Source organism: Polyodon spathula, chromosome 3 (assembly GCF_017654505.1).
Source record: "Polyodon spathula isolate WHYD16114869_AA chromosome 3, ASM1765450v1, whole genome shotgun sequence".
In the NCBI taxonomy this organism is placed as follows: domain Eukaryota; kingdom Metazoa; phylum Chordata; class Actinopteri; order Acipenseriformes; family Polyodontidae; genus Polyodon; species Polyodon spathula.
The window spans coordinates 44,781,400-44,808,272 of NC_054536.1; the positions used below are offsets into that span (position 1 = coordinate 44,781,400).

The window sequence follows — 26,873 nt, forward strand, 5'->3', positions numbered from 1 at the left end:
AAAATAAAAACAAAATGTCAAACATCATTTACACCAGAAATAATCACTAAAAGCACAAGTGTTGTGTACAAATGTTGTTTCCAAATAACATGAAATTTACAAAAAACGGTCATACTGAAAACTAAGTTACAGTACTGGAAAACATTCACAGCACAGTTCTACACTGTGCTGTATTTAAGGGCTATTCCAAGCAGTAAAAAAAAACATTAAAACAAAAACAGCAACTATAGCTTGCAACACTGAAACCTACAGTAATGAAAAAAAACCTTCAAAAAAGAGTATTATGCTTCCAATATAAAGCACAAGTGCACTTTTGATACAAGCATTACTGTTGGCTTGCATTTGCTTTTACTTTATCAAATGCAATATCAGCATCGATACAGTACTATAATAAACTTTGTTCCGTTAACAAATAAAAAAAATCTTTCAAATGGTTCTTCAGCTGGTAAAACCTACATGATAAAGTCACAAACACAGATATCAGTAGGCTAGTTACACGGTTCAGTAGTTACTGACGTGTGCATTCCCAACGTTTCCTGTATGTTTTTAACCCAGGCTCATGTCATGATGGATAAACAAGGCATATAGTGCTAATGTAACAAAAAATACAGTCAGAAGACGTGTGTGTGTGTCAGTTTTGTGTAGTATTTTATAATGGAATCAATCCACCACTTACCGGCGGCTAAGTGAGTGATGGATTAATGAGAGGTGGATAAACAGTATACACATGAAGAGTCAGCACTGCCTCACTTCTGATGAATACATGGTTTATAAAGAATCACAAAGAGGTTACTTCCCTGAACTTCAATTAACTTTCTATAAGCATATGACAGCTATCTAAAACAGCCACTTTCAGCTCTTTCTTTGACTCATGCTTTGTGTATTAAGTTTGCTGGGGCATGTCTTTTGATTAAAAACAACCTTAAGCATTCCTGGAAGGTTTATTTTAAGTCAGTGTGAATGGCACAGTGTATTATCATAAAAAGCTTAAATGTATGCACATATTGAATTTGTAACCTTTTCCTCTTTATCTGCAAGCTGTAAACAATGTTGTCTTTTATTTCAGTGCCACAAAAACTACATTCCAGTGTGTGGATCAAATGGCGACACCTACCAGAATGAATGTTATCTTAGACAAGCATCCTGCAAACATCAGAAACATATATCAGTGTTAACAGAAGGTCCATGTTACCCTGGTAAGTATCATGTTGTGGAGGCTTTTGAAAGATTTTTGTTATTCGGTTTCAGTCCCTCGTGGAAGTTACAGCTGTGACTAGCAGTGGCCTATTATAACACTATTTTATATGTAAAAACTATGATGAACCACAACATGGGAAACTAACCTTGTGAAAGTTTATTGTGCTGGTGTGCTATAAAAGCAAAGCCAAGGGAGGTTAAACATGATGGAGAGATATATGTAAAAACCATTGTAAACTACTGTGAATGATTCTTATAGTATACATACGACGCCTGTTAAACTTATGTAGCACCTGGGAGTGGCACTCGTTCTTTTTCGATCGGGGTGATATCAGTCGCAGGCAGAATACCAGAAGGAAATAAACTAAGACCACAGCAATATGCAGGGCAATGGACATTGTTTTATTAAATTTTGTTAAATACAGGTGATTAACTATATTTAACAAATAGGACACGTCTAGAATACACAGTCACGACATGGAGTTTGCACTGTTCAATACAAACAATACATAGTTAATTACAATTAAAAACAAAGTGCAGCGCTGCTCAATACAGTCGGGGAGACAGGGCTCACTAAAACAACAATAAAACCTTAATGCTTTAAATAATAATACTTAAAAATAATACTTTAAAAACTCCCCGTCTCCAGCACTCCTCTAAAACAATGCCTTTAAAATACTGATTTCTAAAACAATTAAAAACATACACACACACACACACACAAAGGGAGACAGGAATCACAGCAGGAGCCTCGCTCTAAATGTCAGCGGCTGTTTCGTTAATTTTTCACCCCAACCCACTGCCGAACACAAACAAGTCAAATTCCTTCTCTGTTCCTGCTTGCTGTGCGTCCCACCTTTCCAAGATCTGTGCAAATCTACATGAAGTAATGTGCCAAAATTAAACATGCTTTATAAACGTGTTAAAATAAAGCAAACTAACTAGCATTAAATCAATTGACAAATCAAAACATGAATGTACTACAGTAATCAAACATGCCTAAATAAACTGACGTGGGCCTCTCTGTTACACTTAAGCCGGGCTTACACGGCACGATTTTTGCAATCGGGAGACGCAGCGCCACTCATACTTACCGATTGAAGTACGATTTCTCACTGTAGATCGGGGATTGCAAGCTACACTCACTACACGAGATATCTTGTCACGGACTGCGACTATTTTAATTGCAGAATCGTAGACATCATTACGGGAGAATCATGGACTCAAGCGATCGCTATTGTCTGTGCATTGTTTTGTACAGAAAAAAAGAAGAAAACGCAGAGAAGATCCATTTGGACGAGCAATTGGCTTAATAGACGTGGCCAGTATGGACTGATGATGCAACTCGAGTCGAGGTGCATCCAAAATAATAAAATCTAATCTGTTCAAAAACCACAAATAAATTAGCAATACATGCATACTGTAGGGATTTGAAAGGGATATCGAATACGAGTGACTGTAGAAATTGATTGCCAGGAGAGCACACACTACCACACACAGCATCTGCTTCGGCGTTAACAAGTTATAACAATTATTTACTTACCAGGTACCTTCAATGAGCACTCATGATAGGAAATATCACTTATGTCAAAGAGGGGCACAACATTTCTCTTCGTCGCCATTGTTGCTAGCTTGTCCTGTTGGCTGCTGGCAGCATTCCTCAAGAAATCGACCTGTAGCCCCTCACACACTTCACGAATTGCTTTGTCGGGGACTAAAATTTTCTGACATGAAGTTTGTCGGGATGTCTTAACAGCGTCGGGAGATCGCAGAAGCTATTAACGGGACATCGTAGACCCTCTCACACTTATCGACCATTTTGTCCCCGACAACCTCATTTTGGCCCAGATTTTAAGAAATTAGTCGCCGACTTCTCAGCTCGTCGGTGATCAGCAAAAATTGTGCAGTGTTAGCCTGGCATTAGTAAACCACAGCAGAGTCACGTTGGAACAGATGGGAGGAATAAGGCAAACCCTGATTGTCTGAGACAGTATGTGAAGTTTCTAATAATAATAAGCCCAACCCCCTGGATTCCCTGCTCTGGAATCCTCTTCTTTGTTTTAGTGGAGATCACATATCCTTTTCTTCTTTCTAAAGAATAATTTTTTTTTTCCTAGATCGACTGTAAATGAGAATTCCCTGTAGTCCCTAGGAGAGGCAGGATTATTACAAAACAGAAAACTACACTAATTAAAGAGTAACTATGTGAAAAATGTACACTAATTGAAGAGTAACTGTGAAAAATGTACACTAATTAAAGAGTAACTATGTGAAAAATGTACACTAATTAAAGACAGTAACATTGTGTTTAGGCCAAGGATAATTTCACTATTTGGCAGAGTTGGGCAATTACTCTGTCTGTCGCTCTTGAATAATTTCTCATTCCCCCCTTTTTTTAAGATCAGAAGCAACTCACTGTAGTGAATCAGAGATGCAAGGGGAACTGCAGTTTCTTTCTAGTGTTGCTGTTACCTAGAGTTACTCAGCTGTACAGTAGGGTCTCACATTCTCCCTCAAACTGGAGCGCTTACTTTGATCTATTAATACTACAATTACTGTGCAAATGCACCCCGAATAAGGAAAACTATAACCTACACTCGCGCGACAGGGCAGCTAGCCAGGGAGAGATGCATGTCGTTTATTTATAACACAGGCAGGTGGGTGTTTATCCTGCCCTCACTTCAAAGCAAGATAAAGCCTGTGGCCATTCTTAATGAAAACTCCTTTCATAATTGAACATAAATGCTGACTCGTAGATAATTATCCACAGCAAAATCAAAGCAATGTGTGTATTTTTAAACTTCAGAAATCAATGTTGAAGCACTCTAAAAATATTGAGTAACTAATGTTCTGTTGTGTTCTTTTCTCTCCACAGATAATGGTTCTGGATCAGGGGAAGGAGGTATTTATTCATATTTTTATATACTGCATTTATAATACATTTATACGGTTGTTTGTCTGCCTGATGAATAACAATTTAGATTTATACAGCACTTACTCAAAGTAACTCATATATAAAAAGTGTGCAGTACCTAAAACTAAGCAAGTGGTGTAACAAATCAATCAGTATTTATGAGGTGGGATTGTGCTGAAATCGTTGTAGATTCTAGCTTTTAATAAAAGCTGTCAAACAGGTACTCTAGTTTTGACAGATTAGAGGACTAGAGTTAGCGTCTCAGTCCTATACCCTACAAAAAATCTTCCCACTGGAGGCAGTCACACATACGTATGTCAAACTGTAGAGTTTTGCTTAAGTAAAGGGGATTGTGACAATTGTGATGAAACTTTCGTAGGACATTTTTTAGCACCAGTAATTGTGAGTGTATCTTAATCTGGGGGTGTATTGAGAATCCCAGTTGTGAGGATTTACTAAGGATTTATATAAGTGATTGCATATATCAAAATATGTATCACCTGTTGGGATATGCAGCAGGGTTAGGCAATGTCACTGATTATATTGGACATGTTTTGTACTTTATTCACATGTTTATCATTGGTGTTAGTACATTTACTGCACCGCGTTTCCATTCACAGCTCTACAAGGATGGTTAATGTAGGATTAGAAAGTATTTAGACATTACCCTTTAACAACTATTAGAACAGGGTTGTCAGTATAGAAGATGAGTTGGCTTTGAATCTACAAGAGAGTAATACAAAAGCAAGGGATTTCCGAGAAGTAATGAAATCCCTCAATATCTGACATTAAATATATAGAGCACCAGCATTAAATTAAAATACCTGCTAGTAATGGGGACTTACATTCTTGAGTAGCAGTCATAGTGGTCATATATGATGGAACTGTATTCTACAATAGTAACATAGTCAGTTCTTTTCTTAAGCATAACAGTTTATTCATTAACATTATTAAAAATTATATGGCAAGTGGAATCTGTGCCATTGCCTTCAGTAGGACTCCAAAGCTTGTTATTCAGTGATAAAACAATATGTCATTAAGTTCATTGAAAGCATAGTAACAGCACCATGTTGCCAAGCCGAATTGCTTATTCTCTTAAGTCAAACTCAGAGCGTAAATGGCACTTTAAAACAAGACTTTAAAACAAGAAAAGACCCAAATGCTTTTCATGTATTGTAATAGCTATAGGGTGCATATAGTATAATTGGAGACAACAGTCTTCTACTGAATAAAATCTGAGGCACAGCCAAGCAGGTGGTGAATTGCACAATGGAAAAAGCATGCACGGCATTTTCACTTTTTTGGTTACAAAACAAAGTGCAATGCTGTTTATGGAAGAGGAATGCATTCCTGTAGAGGTTTTCTCATATTGCACAGAAATGGACTACATCATTTAATCAGTCAGTAGAGTCTCACTCCTTCTAAAGGTAACAACAGTAAGCTGCAAAAGTGTGATTTTATGTTTGAGTTTTCAAGTGATCTTGTAAGCAGTGTCAATCATCACCTGCACAGTAGAATAATTTATAGTAAGACTTGAGCTACACTCCAAAGCCAGGTTTTCCAATACCTGCTCTTAACTTTTTTCTCTCAACATTATTTTTTATAATTGTATAAAAAAATATATATATTTTACAAAAGGTTTTAGTTTATATTTTTTTAAAACCAGTCTTAAGCCTAGAAATACATTATTGACATCATAAAAAAAAACAAAAAAACAAGTGACATTCATGAATCAATTCCAGTATGATCTGGATCACATCAATAAAGAATTAAGCATCTAACTTTCCTGCTTTGAAGTTTTCTTCAGATGCCTTCAAAGGATTTACAGTCATAAATTACTCTCACCGTCATCTGTCATTCCCTATGTATTGTTTGAGTACAATAAATTTATTTAAAAAAAAATGGTGCCTTTTCTCAACACCAATTCACACATTAGGAGTATAAATGCAAAACAGAATTGCTAACCATAAATAGACCCATTCTAGTTCACTAAAGTGAGGTATCTTAAAGGATATTGACTTTCTAGATATTGGGTAATGTTAAATCCTTGATAAATAAAAGTCATTGTTAAGTGTGTAAATATGATCTCTATACAAAATATATAAGTTTTAGTAATCTTTTATGATGATTTTAATTATGTTTATTATTGCTTTACAGAATACGAAGGATCAGGCGCAGATGTTAACAGAAAGTTTACTAAGTGCGGCACTTGCAAATATGGAGCCGAGTGTGACGAAGACTCAGAAGATGTTTGGTAATTTCATTTTTTGATTTTAACTTCAGGAAAATAAAATGCTTATAATCCCACTTTCAACAGAAAGAAACTCCCACTGTAGTCGTCTTGTTTTTAGCTCTATGAGGACGTGGCTGAACCCACACAAAAGCATTAAATGGAAACATCTTAAACTCAAGCTAATTCTTTTGGGTGTTATACAGTCGAATCCAGATAACGCTGGAAGCTTTAAAGCTTTCACTAGATTATCCATGAAATGGAGCTCTTTTTGAGACATGCTTTACACTGTAACACTGCTTTAATGGGTTTTTACCTTATTTCTGTAACAGCTATACTTATACCATCCTTCAAAGAACATTCAGTGTGTACTCTTTAAACCTATATAATTAAATACAGCTTTTATTTAATAAAAGTCTGAAATTAATTGCCAGCAATTATGACATTAAGATTAGTTTCCTTGTTTTAGACTTTTTTTTTTTTTTTTTTTTTGTGTATATACAACCCTATATATTTATACAGTGAAAATCTGAATTAAGTGCTAAAAATTTGTGTCCCTCTCATTCCCTTGTGTTAAGTTAGTTTTATAAAGATGTCCTGGAAAATGTTATCCATATAACAAAAATGACATTCTTTTTTTCTGTTGTGCTTCAGAGCTAAAACATTTCACTACTTTTGGGGACTAGAAAGTTTACAACCATGGTCTAGCAAACAGTGTAGCTGTTGTGGTGTTTTTTGGCTTTTGTGTCTGCTTTTACAACATACATTGCTAACTAGCGATGGATGAAAAAATCATGACAAACTTAGGGAAATGGACTACTTTTCCAGATTGTATGTAGCCTCAGACTGCAACCTTACTCAAATTACTTAGTGATGTTTTGCATTAAACTACACACAAAGACATTATAATGTGAAATCGTACTGGACTGTAAACGTATGTGCTCTAATAAAGTCCTCTTCAAAAAGTTAATAGGAAATCTGCTCTTATCTAACACCACAACCTATTACCTACTAGCTATATTACATACTTCTTCCCTTACTTTTCCCTTCAAAATGTTGCTCACTTGCCTTTAACATATTTAGCCTTGTACAAACATTAATAAAGGTATGATAAGCATCTTTCTTTTTATTGGGTAAAACATGCACCGTTGCACAACGGATTTTGGGGTTTAAGGCGTTTTTTGAAAATGTACACTGCAGGTAACGTAGTTAAATACACAGTCCATGTCTACAGAGTAACATCTAACACTTAAGTAGTAACCTGAGACATATCTTAAAAGTCACACTCTTGATATAACTAATTAAGCTCATAATAAGGCAAATCTTAAGAACTGTTGCGGTTTTCCTTTCTTCAATAGGTGTATATGTAACATCGACTGCAGCGGACACAATGAAAACCCAGTGTGCGCAACAGATGGAGACTCGTACAAAAACCCCTGCCTTGTCCGAGAGGCTTCCTGCTTGAAGCAGGAACAGATTGACGTGAAACATCTAGGAAAATGTCCAGGTAAACCATTATAAATTCATCCATTCATTCAAATGCTTAGATTTTTGCTTACAACAGAAAATAAATCAAGAGCATAGTCTTCTGGTCACATAAACTTGGAATAGAAAGATTTTTCTCCATGAAACGGTCAGTTATTCTAGGTGAAGGACTGTGAACCAATCCTAGATTCAATCCTAGCTCAACTCACAAGTTTATCGCAGTACCCTAAGTAATTTAATCTTTAGTACTATAAAAGCAAGACCTCCATCTAAATTTGTCTGCAGAACCGCACAAGTAAAAACAGCCTTAGGACTTACTGTTGCCCGGGCAACCAAGAACACCCACTGAGGCTACTATTGCAGCTAAATGTAGATTAGGGGTTGATACAGGCTCAATTTACAGAACATGTACAAAACTAAGATTTCACAGTAGCAGGACAGTATTGATTAATATTAATATTCTTAACTCCACAATTTCTCATTATCTAAAAAAATAAAATCTACTTTAAAAAAAACAAACTCCAGCTTCCCACACAAAAGTAAGGCCCTCTCGCTCCTTCAAAGATATGCATAAACAGTATGTTGATGTCAGTCTACTACATTTCCCAGAGCCAGGATTTTCAGAGACTGTGCTGGTATAAAAACCCTGGCAGAGGCAGACAGTTACATTCTTACCAAATTCTAACACACAGTCCACCTCTCCACAAAGGCGTATTGATTTTTTTCTTTTACTCAATGAATAGTAAAAAAGAAGTCTGAAAATCGACATTTCTGCCAATAAGCCTCTTCACAAAATATCTATGGGGAAAACAACAAACGTTTCCAGAGAAAAGCCTGCCTTTTTTTAAGATTTATTTTATTATTCTTACCCATTTACAGTTTCACATACAGGGTGTAAATTATATTCCTGTTACAAAGTAGTGCTAGTCATTCCAGGTTTTTTTGTGAGCATCAGTGAGCACAAACTACATGCAAATTAAGTTGAGCCATGGTTTTTCAAATGAATCTTAGCTGTGACCATTTAAGATCACAGTAAAAGCAGAAATGGATGTGCAGCAGTGAGAGTCCTTAATCCCACCCCTGACTTGGCATGCATTTTTCTTTGTTTTATCTGTGTAGTGCAGTTCAGTACCTAATGATTTAGTTTTATTTAATGTTTCCATGGCTTTTCTTAAATATCAGCTTGTGGAAACATACCCATTCATTTTTAATCCCGTAATTTTTTATTATATTTTCACAAGGGTAAAAAAATATTATGGAATAATATGCATATGAAATCTATTGACTTTGCTGTGGTTCACTCCAGAAAAAATTCTGAAGACGTATAACCGAAATAAAACTGAGATGGAATCTAGAATGAACCAGCAGAACTCAGTTTAGGCCAGTGAGAGTTGAGTGAATAAATTAAGCCTTATTGTGAAAGGATAGCATCAGAAATGAGACTCTGAGTCAGGCAATGCAGTGAAAGCGCTGTTGCGCACATTTTGTTTCCAAACTTACATTCAAAATAAATGTAATTTTATTAAAACACATATTATTTACATGTGCACGATGTCTAACACAACAGTTTGGAGGAAGCACTATCCTGTTGCCTTGGTTACCCTATTTAATGGTTGTCTGCTTGTTACAAACAACACCATTAAAATTATAATATAAGGATGTGCTTAGCCATCGTCTTTGCCAAGAACTCCTTGACAGGTGATCAGATCTCTGGTGCTAAGCAGTATCAGTATGCATGTGTCCTTGTGTATTCTGCATGCGTACATACGGTACTGCTGTCCAAGCACCTTGCCACTCTTTCGCCTTACTGTTTATGACGGTTCAGCTGAGTTTGGAAATTGGCTAGGATAAAGGTTCTTTCGCACCAAGCACGTTGCATTGTGTCGCATCAAAGCGCCAGTGTAACATTCGTTTTTTAGAATACTGTACATGTTATGGAGGCTTTCACACCAGCTGCATAGCGTAAAACAGAGGGTGTCTGAAATACGGTGTTCCGTATTTTTTCCCCTCAATAATAAGAATGAGATAAAAGACTAGAAGGCAGATAAAGATCTTGTTCAGCTAAAGTTTTCAAAAAGATGTTTACCCAACCAGACTTTTTAGTATTTCGTAGAGCAGTGTTTAGTTTTGGAGAAAATGTGCATTTACTTTCAACAGACCAGGGGAATAAATGTTAGAGAGATACATGAGGTACCCAGCATTGTTAAAAAAAAAAAAAAAAAAATCAATTAATAGCTTAAGTATTACTTAATTGTTATTTTATAAAGGTTGCAACACTACTGTTTTTGGTTAAAAATAAACTAGCAAGTGTTGTATGAATGTGACGTGCTGTACGTACATGGAGATCACAAGCTGGGGTTACAGTGGCATACGATCTATATTTGGAATTTCAGCAGTCGATCAGCAGCAGATAGTTAAATAATTATAAAGACAGTCATTGCTGCAGTGGCTTGCTAAAGTATTGACCCCCCTTGGCATTTTTCCTATTTTGTTGCCTTACAACCTGGAATTAAAATAGATTTTTTGGGGGTTTGTATCATTTGATTTACACAACATGCCTACCACTTTGAAGATGCAAAATATTTTTTATTGTGAAACAAACAAGAAAACTTGAGCGTGCATAAGTATATGGCTAAAAAGCTCAATTTTAGTCTCATCTGACCAGAGTACCTTCCTCCATATGTTTGGGGAGTCTCCCACATGCCTTTTGGTGAACACCAAATGTGTTTGCTTATTTTTTGCTTTAAGCAATGGCTTTTTTCTGGCCACTCTTCCGTAAAGCACAGCTCTGTGGAGTGTACGGCTTAAAGTGGTCCTATGGACAAATACTCCAATCTCCTCTTTGAAGCTTTGCAGCTCCTTCAGGGTTATCTTTGGTCTCTTTGTTGCCTCTCTGATTAATACCCTCTTTGCCTGGTCCGTGAGTTTTGGTGGTCGGCCTTGTCTTGCCAGGTTTGTTGTGGTGCCATATTCTTTCCATTTTTTAATAATGGCTTTAATGGTGCTCCGTGGGATGTTCAAAGTTTCGGATATTTTTTTATAACCCAACCCTGATCTGTACTTCTCCACAACTTTGTCCCTGACTTGTTTGGAGAGCTCCTTGGTTTTCATGGTGCCGCTTGCTTGGTGGTGCCCCTTGCTTAGTGGTGTTGCAGACTCTGGGGCCTTTCAGAACAGGTGTATATATATACTGAGATCATGTGACACTTAGATTGCACACAGGTGGACTTTATTTAACTAATTATGTGACTTCTGAAGGTAATTGGTTGCACCAGATCTTATTTAGAGGCTTAATAGCAAAGGGGGTGAATACATATGCACGCACCACTTTTCCGTTATTTATTTTTTAGAATTTTTTGAAACAAGTTATTTTTTTAATTTCACTTCACCAATTTGGACTATTTTGTGTATGTATGTCCATTACATGAAATCCAAATAAAAATCCATTTTAATTCCAGGTTGTAAGGCAACAAAATAGGAAAAATGCCAAGGGGGGGTCAATACTTTTGCAAGCCACTGTATGAGTGTATATCTGACTGTCAAGTTGGAAGGTCCTTCATTTTCACAAGAAGTACGGTAAAGAAAGACTGCTGTACAGTGTGGCAAAGATAACACCACTCAACGACTAATGAAATGTATAATATGTACTAAATATTTATAACATATTCCCATTTTTATTAATTATTTTCTGAAAAATACATGTAACTTTATTAATTAGTTATCATAAGAGTACTGCTGTTACAGCACTTAGTGCTGAACGATATAAAAAATGTAATTCTGAGACTAAGGAAATGTTGAGTTCAGTAACACTTCAGATTGATTGACGCCTTTGGTGTGAAAGCAAATTGATGGCATAAAAATACATTGTACGCTGAAGCTTTGACACGACGCGCTTAGTGTGAAAAGATGTTTTAGGTTGGGGTTGAAAAACACTTGTTGAGTTTAATGTTGGACAAATTTAAAAAACGTGATTAAAGTATTGGAAATTAGTATTGGCTTTTTAGTGTAAAACAGTAAAATTAAATAAAAATCCAAATTTTCACCCTGTTATGGTTGATGGCAGGCGAATCTCTGAGCCGTCCCTAATTAAGAGAGATTTGTTTTTTTCTTGATAGAATTCTCGTCAACCCTGTGATTTTAATCTGATAGCTGCAAAATCACCTATCACGCTTATCAAGAGGAGTATTCTGAACATAAGCACTGCTCTCCTATGGGAAGTCATAAAAATAATTTATACCATTTGGTTGAGGAATGTTTCCCTCATGCTTCAGGTTCCATATATAGAACATCAGAAACAACTATAATACTGTGATATTAAAGAAGGCGTCAACCTTTTTTATACCCTGTGGAGAAAGAAAATTATTTTATTATGCCTCCTGCTGAATATTAAACTTCATTAAGACCAACTAAGCAATTAAGCACAACATTTCTTCATCCATGGCCAATTTGCCCTCAGTTAATATATTTAAATAAACTAAACAAATTCAGAGCTTGTGAAGTCAATAGGCCCACTTTGCAATGCTGTTGAGTAAAAACTATTCACCACAGAAAAATAAAACCTGGCAGGGAAGTTGTGACGAATGTGTATAACTTAATATTGGTTAACTATATTATCTAATATTGATTATTAATATTGGTTATCAAGTTAAGCACAGATATTAATATCTAAAATAATTAGAGAAACATTACCAGTTAATGTAAATAAAGTAGGGCTTTAAAGAAAATGTATCTGTTAATCTTGGTTTTAATCACATATTTAATTGATACAATTACTGCATCCATCTCATCCCCATCTCCATCTCAAGTTTGTTTTATTACTGATGCCATGTATTATTAATAATATTAATAATAATAATCATAATAATAATAATATCACCATCATCCAAAAAACATAAGCATAAAAACCCTGTTATCCTATTTATAGTTTTATATTAATTTACAATCCAGCATTTGTTGTTAACCCTTTGTGGTCCTATGGAGATGCAGTACTGAGTGTCCTTTTGCAATTAAATGCCTTTTAAACCAGTTTTACTCTGAAAAATATATTTTAAACAGCGCGTGTGAAAATAAATTGGACCTGACACACCTGGCAAGCGCTGAATAAATGGACCGCTAAGAGTTAAATTGTTTGAATCAACTGCTAATTCACAATGTAGTCAGTTTATTACTCACCTTACTGCATTGGCAATTATCAGTTTCCTTGACAATTACCTATACTCATTAACTGATATTTTTCATTGCTGTTTAAATAATAATAATAATTACATTATTTTGTGTGAAGTTCATAAAACGCTGTTTAGTGAGTCGAGCTTGGCGTTCGTGGTACCGCTCCATTTCCCCGACACAGTGCTCCTCAGCACCCCAGAGGGAGCCTGCTTGTGTCAACAGGAGATCCTGACAGAGCTGATACAGGGGAGGTTGGCTTTGCCACCCCAACCACAGTCAGTCCCTCCACTCCAAATTCCCCCTGCCCTACCACCAGAGGTGTTGGATGATTTAGAGGACACTCTCTCCATTGATGCCTTCGAAGCGGTAGGAGGTCGAGCCTCCTACCTGGAGGAAATTGAACCTGATATCGTTCTACAGCAACCATCAATGTCAGCTGATGCATACCCCTGATGCAGAGAGCAACTGCAGTCCTGGAGGACCCATAGCCGGCGGCTCTGACTAAGAGGCATATATGATGAGCAGCCTTCCGTTCCTTATGTGGCTCCCCTAGCTTATCCAGACTTCCTGTTTGAGCTGCAGTCCTCCTGAGACCACCCAGCAACATTCGCAGCCATCCCCCTGAGGTAATTCTAAAGACGATGTATGCTGCTAGTGCCTTTTCAGCAAGACTGGGTAACAACAACAGCATCCTAGTGGGATACCAGGCACACCTAGTCAGGTCCTTTACAAACCTAGGTCCCTCTGTCCAACAACAGGATGAGCTCCGCCTCATATCCAAAACTCTCCTGCGGATTTCCAAGCTCAGTGGACAGGCTATGGGCAGAAACCTGGTGGCACTGGTAGATGCATGCAGACAGTTATGGCTCTCTCAGGCTTGTGTGTCTGAGGGAGATAAGACCACGCTGCTGGATGCTCCTTTCACCCCTGGACACACCTTCGGTCCTGCAGTGGATGACATGCTGCAACACTCCCATCGTGCAAGAGAGTCTACCAAGGGTTTAGAGGAGGCTGGCGTAAACTCAGGCACGTCGCACCAAAGCGACAGCCGTAGGTTGCGTCACAGAAGAATCAGCCCTAGGGGTTTACTGCTTGAGGCCCAGGGCCCTCTTTCAAGGGAACACCTGGAACACTGGGATACATGCACCATGGACACTTCGGTGGTCAACACTGTCAAACAGGGCTATGCCCTTCAATTCTAACATTCCCCTCCTCCTTTCTGGACTGTGATAAAAACATCAGTCACAGACCCACAAGCCACTGCTGTGGTGGCTCAGGAGGTAGCGTCTCTATTAGAGAAGCGGGCGATTTGCATTGTAGACCCATCTGACACCAACAACGGGTTCTCAAAGTACTTTCTGGTGCCAAAGCAGGATGGAGGCCTAAGACCAATCCTCAGACAAATAAACCTGTATCTGAGTCAGGGGTGGTTCAAGATGCTGACTAGGCAATGGCTGTTGCGATCCATCAGGCCAGGCGATTGGTTTACTGTGTTAGAACTAAAGGAAGCTTACTTCCACATCCCAATAAGACCGGCACACCAGAAGTACCTTGCTACCTTTTTGCTAGCAATCACTTCCACTAAGTGGGTGAGTGAATTGCAAGCTTTTTCCTTATCGAAGGCTTGCTTAAGTTTTTCTGAGGGTAGGACGAAGGTTTCCCTTCGTACCAACCCTGCCTTTCTGCCGAAAACCGTTTCAGCATTCCGTGTCAACCAGTTAGTGGAACTGTAGGCTTTCCACCCCCCTCCTTTTCCTTCAACAAAGAGCGAAAGCTTCATATACTTTGCCCAGTTCGGGCATTAGCGTATTATGTTGACAGGACGTAAAGTTGGCGGAAAGCAGAACAATTGTTTGTCTGTTATGGGGCTCAGTTGCAAGGACAGGCAGTTTCAAAACAGCAGCTGTCTAAGTGGTTGATTGATACAGTTAGAACTGTTTACGACACATCCAACCTGCCTACTCCTGAAAAGACCAATGGCCATGCCACCAGGAGCCAGACTACTTCATGGGCCTTGACATGTGGGCCTCCCCCTACACCTTCAACAGGTTCTACTAGCTAAACATCGTGGACCCACAAAACCATGTTTTCGGCACAAGAGTGTTGAGGGCGGCCTCCCAGTCCAGCCCCACAGCACAGTCATGAGGCGAGTTGCTTCCATACTGCATATCATGCTGCGGTCATTTAGCTTATGGCTCTTGGAGTCCTGCGACTGACATCCGCAACAGCAATGGTATTCTGACCCATTTGTAATGGTTAATATTTCCCATTTGAAAGGGAACGTTAGGTTATATTATCATAACCCTGTTTCCCTGAAATATAAATATTAACCATTACATTATAGGTTGCAATGACAAAAAAGGTGTCTTGTCCTGTGACTCTGCTTCTTATAGGCTCAGGGACAGGTCCTCAGCAGTGTCACAGGCTCTGACAAGCAGCATTGGTATAGTTGTCAGGTTTGGGTGCTCTTAAAGAGACATCACCCATTTGTAATGGTTAATATTTATATTTCAGGGAACCTATACATTTCACTTGTTGTTGTATTATTGTTGTTATTGTTGTATGTAGCAGAAGAACTACTAGAAAGTGTATTACAATGGTGGAAATGAATGGCAGTATGCTAAGAGGGTCAAGACAAGAGTGCAATTAACGTGTTTTTGAAAAATTAATCTCCCAAAAAATGAACATGTTAATCGCAGAAAGTAACTAGGATTGACAGCCCTAACATAAATTCAATGAAAATACTTAATAATCTTTATATTATTTAGTAATCTTTAATAATCGTTAACTTAAAAAGGTTTAATTTAATAATCCAATATATTCCTTTTTATGTTCAAGTATATAGCCAATTTAATCATTTAAACAATATTCCCCATTGATGTTATTTATAACAGATCTTATTTAACTATTTATTTAACTCAATTAACATTAAAAATTAAAACCAGACAAATCAGTCTAAAAGTAGAATTACTTTTGTTTATTTAAATGTTACAGAACTAGGTAGGTTATAAGTATGAGTATAGGATTTCTAAATAACTCATTTTCAAATGAGTTAGGAGTATGTCTGGAAAATGAACAACCATATATTTAATAAGAATTTTAAATCTGTTCAAAATATATAGAAATGCATTAATGTATTCTATCAGATTCAGAATTCAAGATATGTTCAAACAATGGATTCATTTTACATTTCGTCATACACCATTTAAACAGACAAATCATATAATTCCTACACACCATGAGAATTTTGTAGAAATGTATAGTTACCATTCCTTGTTTAGGGAATAGTTGAAACAGTCTTGGAATAAAGAAACAGTCTCGGAAAGAAAACAAAGAAAGATGTCGTTGACTCCTCGTAGTGAAGATTTTTAAATGATGCAAAGAAAGTTTTGTTTCCAAGCGTAGCAAAGAATGTGATTTCCTCAAATAAATGAATTTCCTGGCTGTGTCGTCTAAGTATATTCTGAAAAGAGGCAGGACCTTCCCAAATTCTGGTCCAAGTTTGAGTTGACTTGACCCTCGGCTCATAGCTCCTCCCATTTTCACTAGACAAATAGTTTCCATACTTCATCAACTTTCATCCAACAGAGGTCACTGTTACTCCTTGTTTGAATAGCTTGTCATTCCTCCAGGTCTGTAATGTTGATTCAGAATTACTATTTGAAGTCCCATCGAAATGGAGACAGCGCTGTCTACAAGCTAACTATTTAGTTTGTTCAAAACAATAAAACTAGCTTGTGCGCTTAGCTGGAAGTCCAATTAAGATAACATTTCTTGTCAATGAAAGCCAGGTTTTAGCTTAACTAGTTCTGTTCTTTTTTCCCTTTTGAAGTTTGTGATCAATGGGTGTCCAAGCCAAATGTCTTTTGAATGGAGATTTTTCACAGACACCCAGGTCTGGATGAAAGCAACACAAAATTACTCACAAAATAAAGAATTGCACAGTAGAAATTAACTGCTTAACAGGTACCATTGTGACTGCAAAATGTAAAGAGACATACTACACCTCCTGACAAAATCTTAAATTGTTTATTTTTCCTCACAGTGTCATTGCAAAGTAGCCACTGGCTATAAAATGGAATTGAAAAATATGTATTTTAAGCCATAACTGGAAAGATGCAGCTGACCATTTGGACACAAAGAACACACAATCATGTTTCCAAGGTGTAATTCCCCCATATGCTGTAAAAATCACAGTATAGGTTGCACTGGCATAAAAGTTGCTCCCATCTTTTTGAGACTTCAGTTGTGTTTAAAACGTTTGTTTTTTTTGTTTGTTTTTTTTTGTTTTTTTTTTCCTATATGCTCAACATGACAGGCTAAAAGAAATGAATCGATTCAGTCTTGAAGAAAGAAGTCTAAATAGATCTGATACAAGTATTCAAAATTCTAAAAGGTATTGACAGTGTCAATCCAGGGCACTTTTTCGATCTGAAAAAAGTACCAAGGACCAGGGTTCACAAATGGAGATTAGATAGAGGGGTGATCAAAAAGGAAATTGGAGGCATTTTTTTACAAAGAGAGTTGTGGGAGTCTGTAACCAACTTCCCAATAATGTTATTGAAGCTGACACCCTGGGATCCTTGAAGAAGCTGCTTGATGAGATTGTGGGATCAATACACTAACAACCAAACAAGCAAGATGGGCCAAATGGCCTCCTCTCGTTTATAGCCTTTTTTATGTTCTTAACACTGATAAATAATGAAAGATACACAGGTTTAGTTTCTAAATAATCCTTGTTTGCAACATTTTATTCCATTAAAAATTTTACAGTGTTGTTTTTAGTTAAACTGCTAGAAACTATTCAATTTTTCAAAATGTCTCAATAATTACAGTGTAAATTCCAGTAGTAACAGTATAAACCACTGACAAATGGTACTTGAATGGATTTAAAAAGTAATAATTAACAGAGCGTAAAATCAAGCTATACATTCTATGTCACATCTGTATTAATCTATTTTATTTTAGCTTATCAAGTACCTAAACAAGTTCAAGAATATATTATCTTTGCTTTACTGAACATTTCTTTCCAAAACCATACTTACACAGTAGTTCCAGCTGCATTGGCTTTTACAAATTAATTGTATTAATTCAAATTAAAAGTATTAAACAGTGCTGCTTCCTTCAATTTAAAAAAGCAAAAAAACAATAAGCAGTGCACCATGTGATAACTAGTAAACAAAACATCTTGTGTTGCATGTGGTGCAGTGGAGTTGCATTAAACATCATGCTGTTCAAATACAGTCAAACCTGTTCAGACGACCACCTTTATTTAGCGACCACTTTAAATTCCTCCCAATGATATTTGTGCTTGTATTTAACTGTATTAAGCGACCACCTGTCTAACACAACCAGCGACCACAATTCTCTTACCCAGCAACGGACTCAAACCTGTATTAAGCACCGTTACACAGGGCTATTGTTATAGAAAAATATGGTTTTAAATGTTAGGTCCTAAATTCAAAGGAATACGATAACCATTTTAGTGGTCTTTTATCCGTAATCAGTAAAACAACAGCGGTCTAATGTAAAGGAAGAGGGAAAACGTGGAGAAACAAAATGTTCTCCCTAGATGACAGAATTAAAGTTATTAAACTTGTAAAGACAGTAAGTGCCAGAAAAACTGCTGAAAAATTTGGCACTAGAAAGACACATATCTATTTTGGAACAGAAAGAACTAGGGCTTGAAGTTTTAGGTTTTTATTTTTGTTGACGTGACCATGTTTTCAGCCGATTCAATATCTTAATTAAACTCTTAATTGCTAAACAAATTCGCTTCTTTTTACCTTGAAGTCCTGATTGACTTGCTGATTCTGTTTCACCTTCTTCATTATTCTTTTACTTGCATTTTGTTCTCGCACTAGCCTGGGAACTAGATAGCTTCCAATGTGTCAGTTTCATATTGTGTTGTTCTTTCCTGCTAATTTAACAGAATGTTCTCATAATTAGGATGTAGCAGCTTAAGACTTAAAGACAAACAGTTAAAAGGAAAATAAACAATGTGAGCGGTAATCGAATAAGATCTTTTGCTGCCATTGGTTTCAGGATGCAATGAATCAACACATACCTGAAAGGCAGACATAGGCATTGAAATTTGCAAATGATTTAAAACATTTTGTGTGACCTGAGACAGGCAAGCATTCATTACTTTCACAAAATAGTGCATTATCTAAATGAATGTTATTAAATTACATACTTCCTTTTGTTCATATTACATCTGCTGGCTTTTACAGTGTATGTAAGACATACATAATTACAGGAAAGCATGTCAGAGACAAATAGAAAATTCTTAAGTTATGGGCCCTCTTTTAAGAGACCACCTGTGTTAAGATGCCACTATAAATGCAACAGACACTATTTAAAAAACAAAAATATTAAAAATATATATTTTTTCAAAATATTTCTTCAGAATACTATCAGCTACTATACTGGTACTTCTTTCATGGATCAAAGCATTTATAGACAACATAAACCTTTCACAAGGTTGCATTATTTCACTCTTCTTAGTCTTCTTTATTTTGTATTAAAAGCTGCTTATTTGTATGTTTTATTCAAGTAAAAGAAGATAAAGTAATATCTGGGAAGAAGGAAGAAGGAATTCAGTATCGACCCGAATATAAAGGTATGAGTTCCAACTTCACATTTTCACTGGAGAGGGTTAAATGCACATTACTTTAAAATAAAATATTGCAAAAATGCAGTATGTGTTTATTAGTTTTTGGTCATTTTATCATTTTAATTTCATCAATACATTTCATTGGCAAGGATTTTAATTGAAATGCCAATATTTAAATGTTACCGGTATGGTGTTATCAGTAAAGTATTAGCTATCAATACTGTTCTGCGCAGTGGCATAATTTGAACAGACAGGACGATACACTTGTAGAAGAGAAGAGAGCAGATACTGCAACACAATATTATAACTACAGCTGAACCAAGAATACCACAATTAAACAAATAAGACAACAACATTACATTTAGGTAAGAGCTTTCAAGTAGGACACCCCCATAGCGCTGCACATTTTTAAACAACAATTAATTGATTATATATATATATATGATATATATCTAATATATAATATATCTATATATATAATATATATATATATAGATATATATATATATTGATGATACGAATATATAATTATCTCATTAATTACGTTAAAATCTATTTACAGGAGTGTATTAAATATTAAGGATACCTATTGGTCTCCTTAACCTACTCTTTATAGATAGTTAGACTAGTAGTCTACTGCTATGGCCAAAACTTTTGCATCGTCTAGAATTTTAGGATTGAGACATAATAAAAATAAACTTTATGATCATAATTTAGATATTTTAACATCATGTAATTAAAGAATCTACAAAATGATATTACAAAAGTCTACTGGAAACCATAACAGTAGTTCAGTATTTAATGTTAGCTTTTTTTAATTTGTCAGTTTTTTGCTAAGTATATGAAAAACTACAAAGTGGCATGTAATTCAATATGTTAACGTAACATTGTTCAGCAGGTTTCATTTCGACTTTATGGAGACAAATTAGTTAATTCTATAGGGAGATGCAAAGCTTTGCTGGAAGATGTCTAAAGCAGTGGGGTTGAAGTGATAGTTCAGCCATGCCAATCCAGTCTTTGACCTCACTGTGACGCTGCCAGTAATGGTGTCCATTAGTTCCACTTCAGATGGTAGCTTCATAAACACCTTTCTAGTTGGGTCCAATAGTATTCATTTCACAGAGGCAGCTACCAAAATAAAATTACTTCTATTCATTAACCTAATGGATTGGAAAATAACATTTAAACATAACATAAAACCTCTCATGTATTGTGACAAAGTAATTAAACAATCACACTTTTTTCATGATAAAACTATGTCGTCACCTTTGACTGCCTTATAAGAGTGGGAATGCCAGTCTCCTCTTCTATTCGTTCCATGTATCTGGCACCGTCTCACACAGCAAAGCGGAGTATATCAACAAAATCAAATTGGACAGAAAGGTAAAAATGTCAAACCCTCGTGGGTCATTCCAGCTCAAGAGGTCTGAGGAGTTAGCAGGGTTGCTAAGTCAATGATTATTTTGAGGAAAGCTTTTGAAATATTCTTTAAAATAATTCTCACATTATTTGTCTAGTTCAGTCAATACATGGAGAAAAGTAGGACTAAGTTCATCAAAATGCAAATGTTTTTGTATATTTCATACATTCGTCCCCTATGAGGCATGCCTTGCTTTCATGTTATGCTGTGTGTTTTTTCTATTAAATGTTTCATACATTTTGTTTTTGTATTGAAGATGCTGGTGATCAAGGAGAAGGATACTCTGATGCTTGTTCAGAGAACTACATTGATTTCTGCAAACATGGAAAATGTGAATTTAAATATGACAAGCCTTCTTGTCGGTATGAACTTATTTGGTGGACTTTTTTGTTATAGGAGCACAACTGAAAATTGAACTTTTATAACCCTCTACAGAATAAAAAAATAATAATAATAACGCCCATTATTTAATACGCAGTAGCTAAATTAAACCATACTGGAGCACTGATTTATAGATAGATATAGGGTAATTTGCATTGTATTGAACTGTAATTGTTTTTCTTTCTTTTGTTCACGTCACAATTATGTATAGCTCCATTCAGATAGTTTATATGAGAGACCTTTTCAAAGCTGAATGGAGGTACAGAAATTGAGGAGACTGCCTTTCACTCAGTTAAATCCTTGTCAAAAATCTTTTGTGAATAAATAATAAGTTTCATTAAGGGTATCTACATTTGAAAGATGATAATGTTCTGATTTCAATAAGGGCTTCTCAAATCTTTTATCAAAGATTTTTGAGCAGGTATAATTATTTTCACATAGGCTTTGTCTCACTAATGGGGGGGGGGGGGGGGGGGGGGGGGGGGGGTCTCCACTTCTTAACCAACCAACCAATTTATTTTACATTTCAAACATGCATTGCTTTTTTATCTGTCAGTTTCTATGCACCAACTTATTCTTACTTGCAATGTTCCACCAGAGGTTCAGATCGGGAAAAGTGTTCAGCTTTATCACTATTAGGGACCAGTGATTAGACACTGGATATCCAGGTCACAGAATAAAATAACATTATCTACAGGTCTGTCTGTTAGCAAAGGTGGAACATTGTAGTTGCCATACATGCATGCTGATCAAGGGTGAGGAAAGGATGTCACACCATCCATATTAACTGTGTGGTTATCTAATGGAAAAATAGTTTTTGATCAGTGCCTGTTTCTGCCCATGTTTACCAGAGTTCTCTCATTTCTGTTAAAGGTGTGATTCCGGCTATAAAGGGGCACAGTGTGATGAAATTCAAGACTTCAACATTCTGTATGTTGTTCCAAGTGGACAGAAACTCCACTATGTCCTCATTGCAGCAATTATAGGAGCAGTGCAGATAGCAATTATAGTTGCTGTTGTGATGTGCATTACAAGGTAAATATACTGCATCATTACACTACTGCAAAACTATCATAGACATATCAGGGAATGGGGGCTAGGCGACTTTTGATTTATTGAACCAAGTGTCATTTTAAAAACAATAACTCAGCTATGTCTTTTTCTACAGTAGAAAAATAAATGGACATATAATACAGCTCTGTGACTGGGCAGAGGCCCTGCACACCTAGAACATTTGTTTTGTGGCTGGCAGCCATCTTAGCTCAGGTGCAGCGGGACAGCCTGGGGCCAAGATGGCCACCTTTGCACAGCCACATGGTTTAAGTGGTTTGGTAATATTTAAATGTTTAATTTGTTTATTGAAAAGTGTGGAATGTGTACTTGTTCAAATGGAACAGTGTGGAATGTGGCCAGGGGGCTGATTGATTGATCATCAATCAACCCCTGACCACATGCTATAAAAAGCCAAAGGAAATGTTTTTTTATGGTGGTATGGTTCAGTGAAGGTGATTGCTAATCCTGAACTGAGAGAGAGAGAGAGAGAGAGAGAGAGAGAGAGAGAGAGAGAGAGTTTGAGTTTTAAATCCCTTTATTGAATCAATAACAAGATTACAAAAAACAATATAGCCACAAAATAAAACCATCACAGCACAAAAAGCAAAAACACTTAAAATCAACAAAAGCTATAATTTAAAAATAGTACAGTATGACAGGGTTAAAATAGCAAAATGAGCTCCCCCTCTTCACTCACATCACACAGCACACTCCCCTCACACCACTGCTGTGTAAACTTGTCCAAGTCCTTCACTACACAATAGTAAAAAAAAGTCCACCTGAATCCTTCTAACAAGCAGGACTCTAAATACACTCCAGGCATCAGTAAAACTAGTGAGTAAAGTCTTGTTTTTTTTAGATTTAAAAATGGCTAACTTTGCTTGACCAAGGATAAAATTAACAAGCACACATTTTTGTCGTTGTTTTGAATTATAGGGGATATTAAAAATAAATAATGTTTAGTAAAAACAACTCCAAGAGATGCCAACAGGTCTGTTAAAAGCTGGAAGAAGGGCAGCAGTCGGGGTTAGTCAGTGAACAGGTGATACACCATCTCTGAGGCAGGACAGAAGGGACACTGCTCACTCACTCCAAGCTACACGCGGCTCAGATAATGGTTTGTGGCCACAATGCTGTGCAACACACGCCACTGCAGGTCTCCTGAGTGTTTGGGCAGGGGTAGTTTGTACAGTGAGCACCAGCTGGGTATCACTGCCTCGCTCACACCCAGGTGTGCTCTCCACTTGGTATCCACCAGGTCTCTCAACTGGGGGGAGCAGTGAGATTTAACACACAGGTGGTACAACTGTTTCTACTCTGTGGCATGAAAATGCAACTCAGTGAGGTTGTGCACTGACAGCAGCCTCCCCCTCCTCTGCCAGGGATCCGTCAAAGATCCGTTGTCTGCATAGAGAGGAATCAGCCCTGCTAATGTGGAGAAGGTGCCAGGCATTGAAAATAGTACTGTAGAATGTGTCCAGTCCTGAGTTGGGGAATCTGTCAGGGGAAATGAGAAAAAGATATGTGTCTAAACCCAGCTGGCCTGCCCTGTACAGCAGAGAGAAAGCCAGCCCCTGCCAACACAGTCATGTGCAATACAGCAGCCGCTGAGCCGCCTGCATTCGGAAAGCAGCCACCCTGCAGGAGAGGTTAATCAGTCCCAGGCCCCCTTCACATGGGGAAAGGTACAGCACCGCGGGGCATAGCCAGTGATGCCTGTTCCAGAAAAACTCCAATAAACTCTTCTGGATTCGCTCTAATAGTCCAGGGGGGCATCCAGGCACACCGGTCTGTGCCACAGCATGGAAGCAACCAGGTTATTAATGATGAGAACCCTCCCCATGAAAAACAACTGGGAAAGGAGCCACTGCCAGCTCTGCAGCTTCCTCTGGACTTTCTCCAGCAGCCCCTCCCAGTTCTGTTGCATGAAGTGTTCATTGCCCAGGAACACGCCCAGGATCTTAAGACCAACTGTATTCCAGGACAGGGTCTTGGGTAAGGAGGGAGGGGTGACACCCTGCCAGCTGCCTGCCAGGTACGCCCCACTCTTTGCCCAGTTAACCCGGGCAGGCGAGGCCCTCTCAAAAGTATGGATGCTATCCTGCAGGGTGGTTATATCTTTGTCTCCAGTGACAGACATTGAGATCATCAGCGTATGCAGATAGTTGTATGGGCAGGGCGTGGGACAGGGCGGGCACTGCCAAGCCAGTCAGGCGCAGACGGAGCTGATGCAGCAGGGGCTGTATGGAGAGGGAGTACAACATTCCGGACAGAGCGCATCCCTGCCAAATTCCCCTCTGCACTGGGAAAGGAGGCTCAGACTGTTGTTCACCTTGACTGTACTAAAAACATTAAAATATAAAAGATTAATATAAGAAATAAAAACAGGACCAAAACCAAAAGCTTCCAATGTGGCAAATAAATATTTGTGATCAACCCTGTCAAAAGCTTTCTCTTGATCAAGCGAAATTAAACCAAAGTTCAGATTAAAAAATTGAGATACATTTTAAAGGTCCCAAATTAAAAAATGGTTGTTGGCGATGGAGCGTCCAGGCACACAGTAAGACTGATCTTGGTGCACCACCAACATCAGACAGCCAGAGCCTTGGAAAACAACTTATAGTCGCAGCAGAGCAGAGACACTCGACGCCAGTTCTTCAGGTTGCACAAGTCCCCGTTTTTTGGCAGCATGGTGATAACAGCACGGCGGCAACTCAGTGGGAGCTGTCCTTCCCTGATGCACTCAGTCAGCACACGGTACAGTTCCTGACCCAGCAGGGGCCAGAAACTCTTGTAAAACTCTTGACTGTAGTCCGTCGATGCCGGATGCCTTGCCACTGGACAGCTGCGCAACTGTTTTAGAAAGTTCTTAGAAAGTAAGATGAATCCAGTTGCCTGCTCTCCTCCTCACTCAGTCTAGGGAGACCCTGGTGTAATTGTGCCATATCCAGCAGATCGCAGCCCTCAGCTTTGTACAAGTCACTATAGAACTCCACTGCCGCCTGGCGCAGCTCTGCTGGGCTGCTCACCTCCTTCCCACAGGGCAGCCTCAGACAGTGGATCTGTTTCTGCTCCAGCCTCCTCTTCTACAGGCCAAAGAAAAAGGCTGTAGGGGCGTCCATGTCTCTGAGCTGAGTGCCCAGGCACTGCCTCCTTTCCCGCAGGCTCTGACATGCCATCTCACTGCTCTGGCCAGCCAGCTGCCTCTCTAAGTATAATATCTCTCTCTAGCTCACTGACTGCTGCTGTCATACACCTAGTGGAATACTGAGTGTATTGTTGACAAAACGCTTTATCTATATTTTACCAATGTCCCACTACTGTCTCAAACTGTCAAACCGGTGCATCTGTTTCTGGCAGTTAGCCCCAAAAAATTTTACGTTTTTACAAAACTGAATATCTTGCAGGAGTTTGATGTTAAAATGCAAATAAGATTTACCAGGAGTTTCAGAGGGTAAAGAAACAGTGGTGGACACAAAGTGGTGATCAAATAACGATAAAGGTGAAAACTAACAACCAGTAAACTTATTAATATGAATTCTATGATTGTAAAAGTGATCTAACCTTGCAACAGAAATCTGACTATGTTGTAATTTAATCCAAGTGTATTGTTTAGCATTGGGATGAGCAATTCTCCAAACATCCACTAGGCTGTGTGTATTTGCAACAGCAGTCAGCTCCCTCACAGACTGGATATGGGGTTCCCCGTGGTTACAGTCAAGGTTAAAATTCAAAGTACAATTAAAATCCCCCACCACCACGAGTAAATGCGGCGGGTCACACATTCCCAATACCTCTGATAATTTATTAAAAAATAAAATCCTTTCTCCCCCTAGATTAGGAGCATAAATATTAATAAGAGCAATAAAAGTCCCCCTAAGTTTAACGTGCACTCTTAAGAGTTTACCTGGTAAAATATCATGAATTGATAAAATCTCCGCACCTAGTCCAGGAGAAAATAAAACAGCAACCCCCCCACTGAGATTCGAGCCATGGCTTAAAATAAAATCACCTTTCCACTTTCCAGCCAGTGAGCCTGGTAAGCACTGTCTGAGTGTGTCTCTTGTAAAAACACAATATATGCCCGCTTTTGATTAATAAAGTCAAATAATTGGGCTCTTTTTTTTAAATCTCTACAACCATTAATATTGAAAGTTGCTAAAAATAGTTTCTCCATAGATAGCGAAGTGAGGCATACATTTAAAAAAATAAAACAAGCAAGAGTAAAATTATACAGTGTAAAATAATAATACATTTTAATGCTTAGCTTTCGTTAAACATTTGCAAACGCTCCCCAGAGCCATTTTAGAAATCCCTTTTTCCATTTTTCGTTTTTTAATTTTCCCTGTTAACATACCATCTTGCTCAGTCACAGCTGTATTTTCCGAAGAAGTCCCCGACACGGTATTCT

At 37.7% G+C, this 26,873-nt stretch overlaps 1 protein-coding gene across 1 annotated transcript in view; it reads left to right on the forward strand.

Annotated features, from left to right (window-relative positions):
• The window catches only part of LOC121313122 (tomoregulin-1-like), a 115,101-nt gene that overhangs the window by 84,102 nt on the left and 4,126 nt on the right, over positions 1–26,873 (forward strand). Inside the window, exons 3-9 of the mRNA XM_041245307.1 lie at positions 1,067–1,196; positions 4,073–4,099; positions 6,269–6,365; positions 7,700–7,848; positions 19,549–19,614; positions 21,285–21,390; positions 22,283–22,444. Coding sequence (XP_041101241.1) covers positions 1,067–1,196; positions 4,073–4,099; positions 6,269–6,365; positions 7,700–7,848; positions 19,549–19,614; positions 21,285–21,390; positions 22,283–22,444 — 737 coding nt within the window. The remainder of the gene's footprint in view (positions 1–1,066; positions 1,197–4,072; positions 4,100–6,268; positions 6,366–7,699; positions 7,849–19,548; positions 19,615–21,284; positions 21,391–22,282; positions 22,445–26,873) is intronic.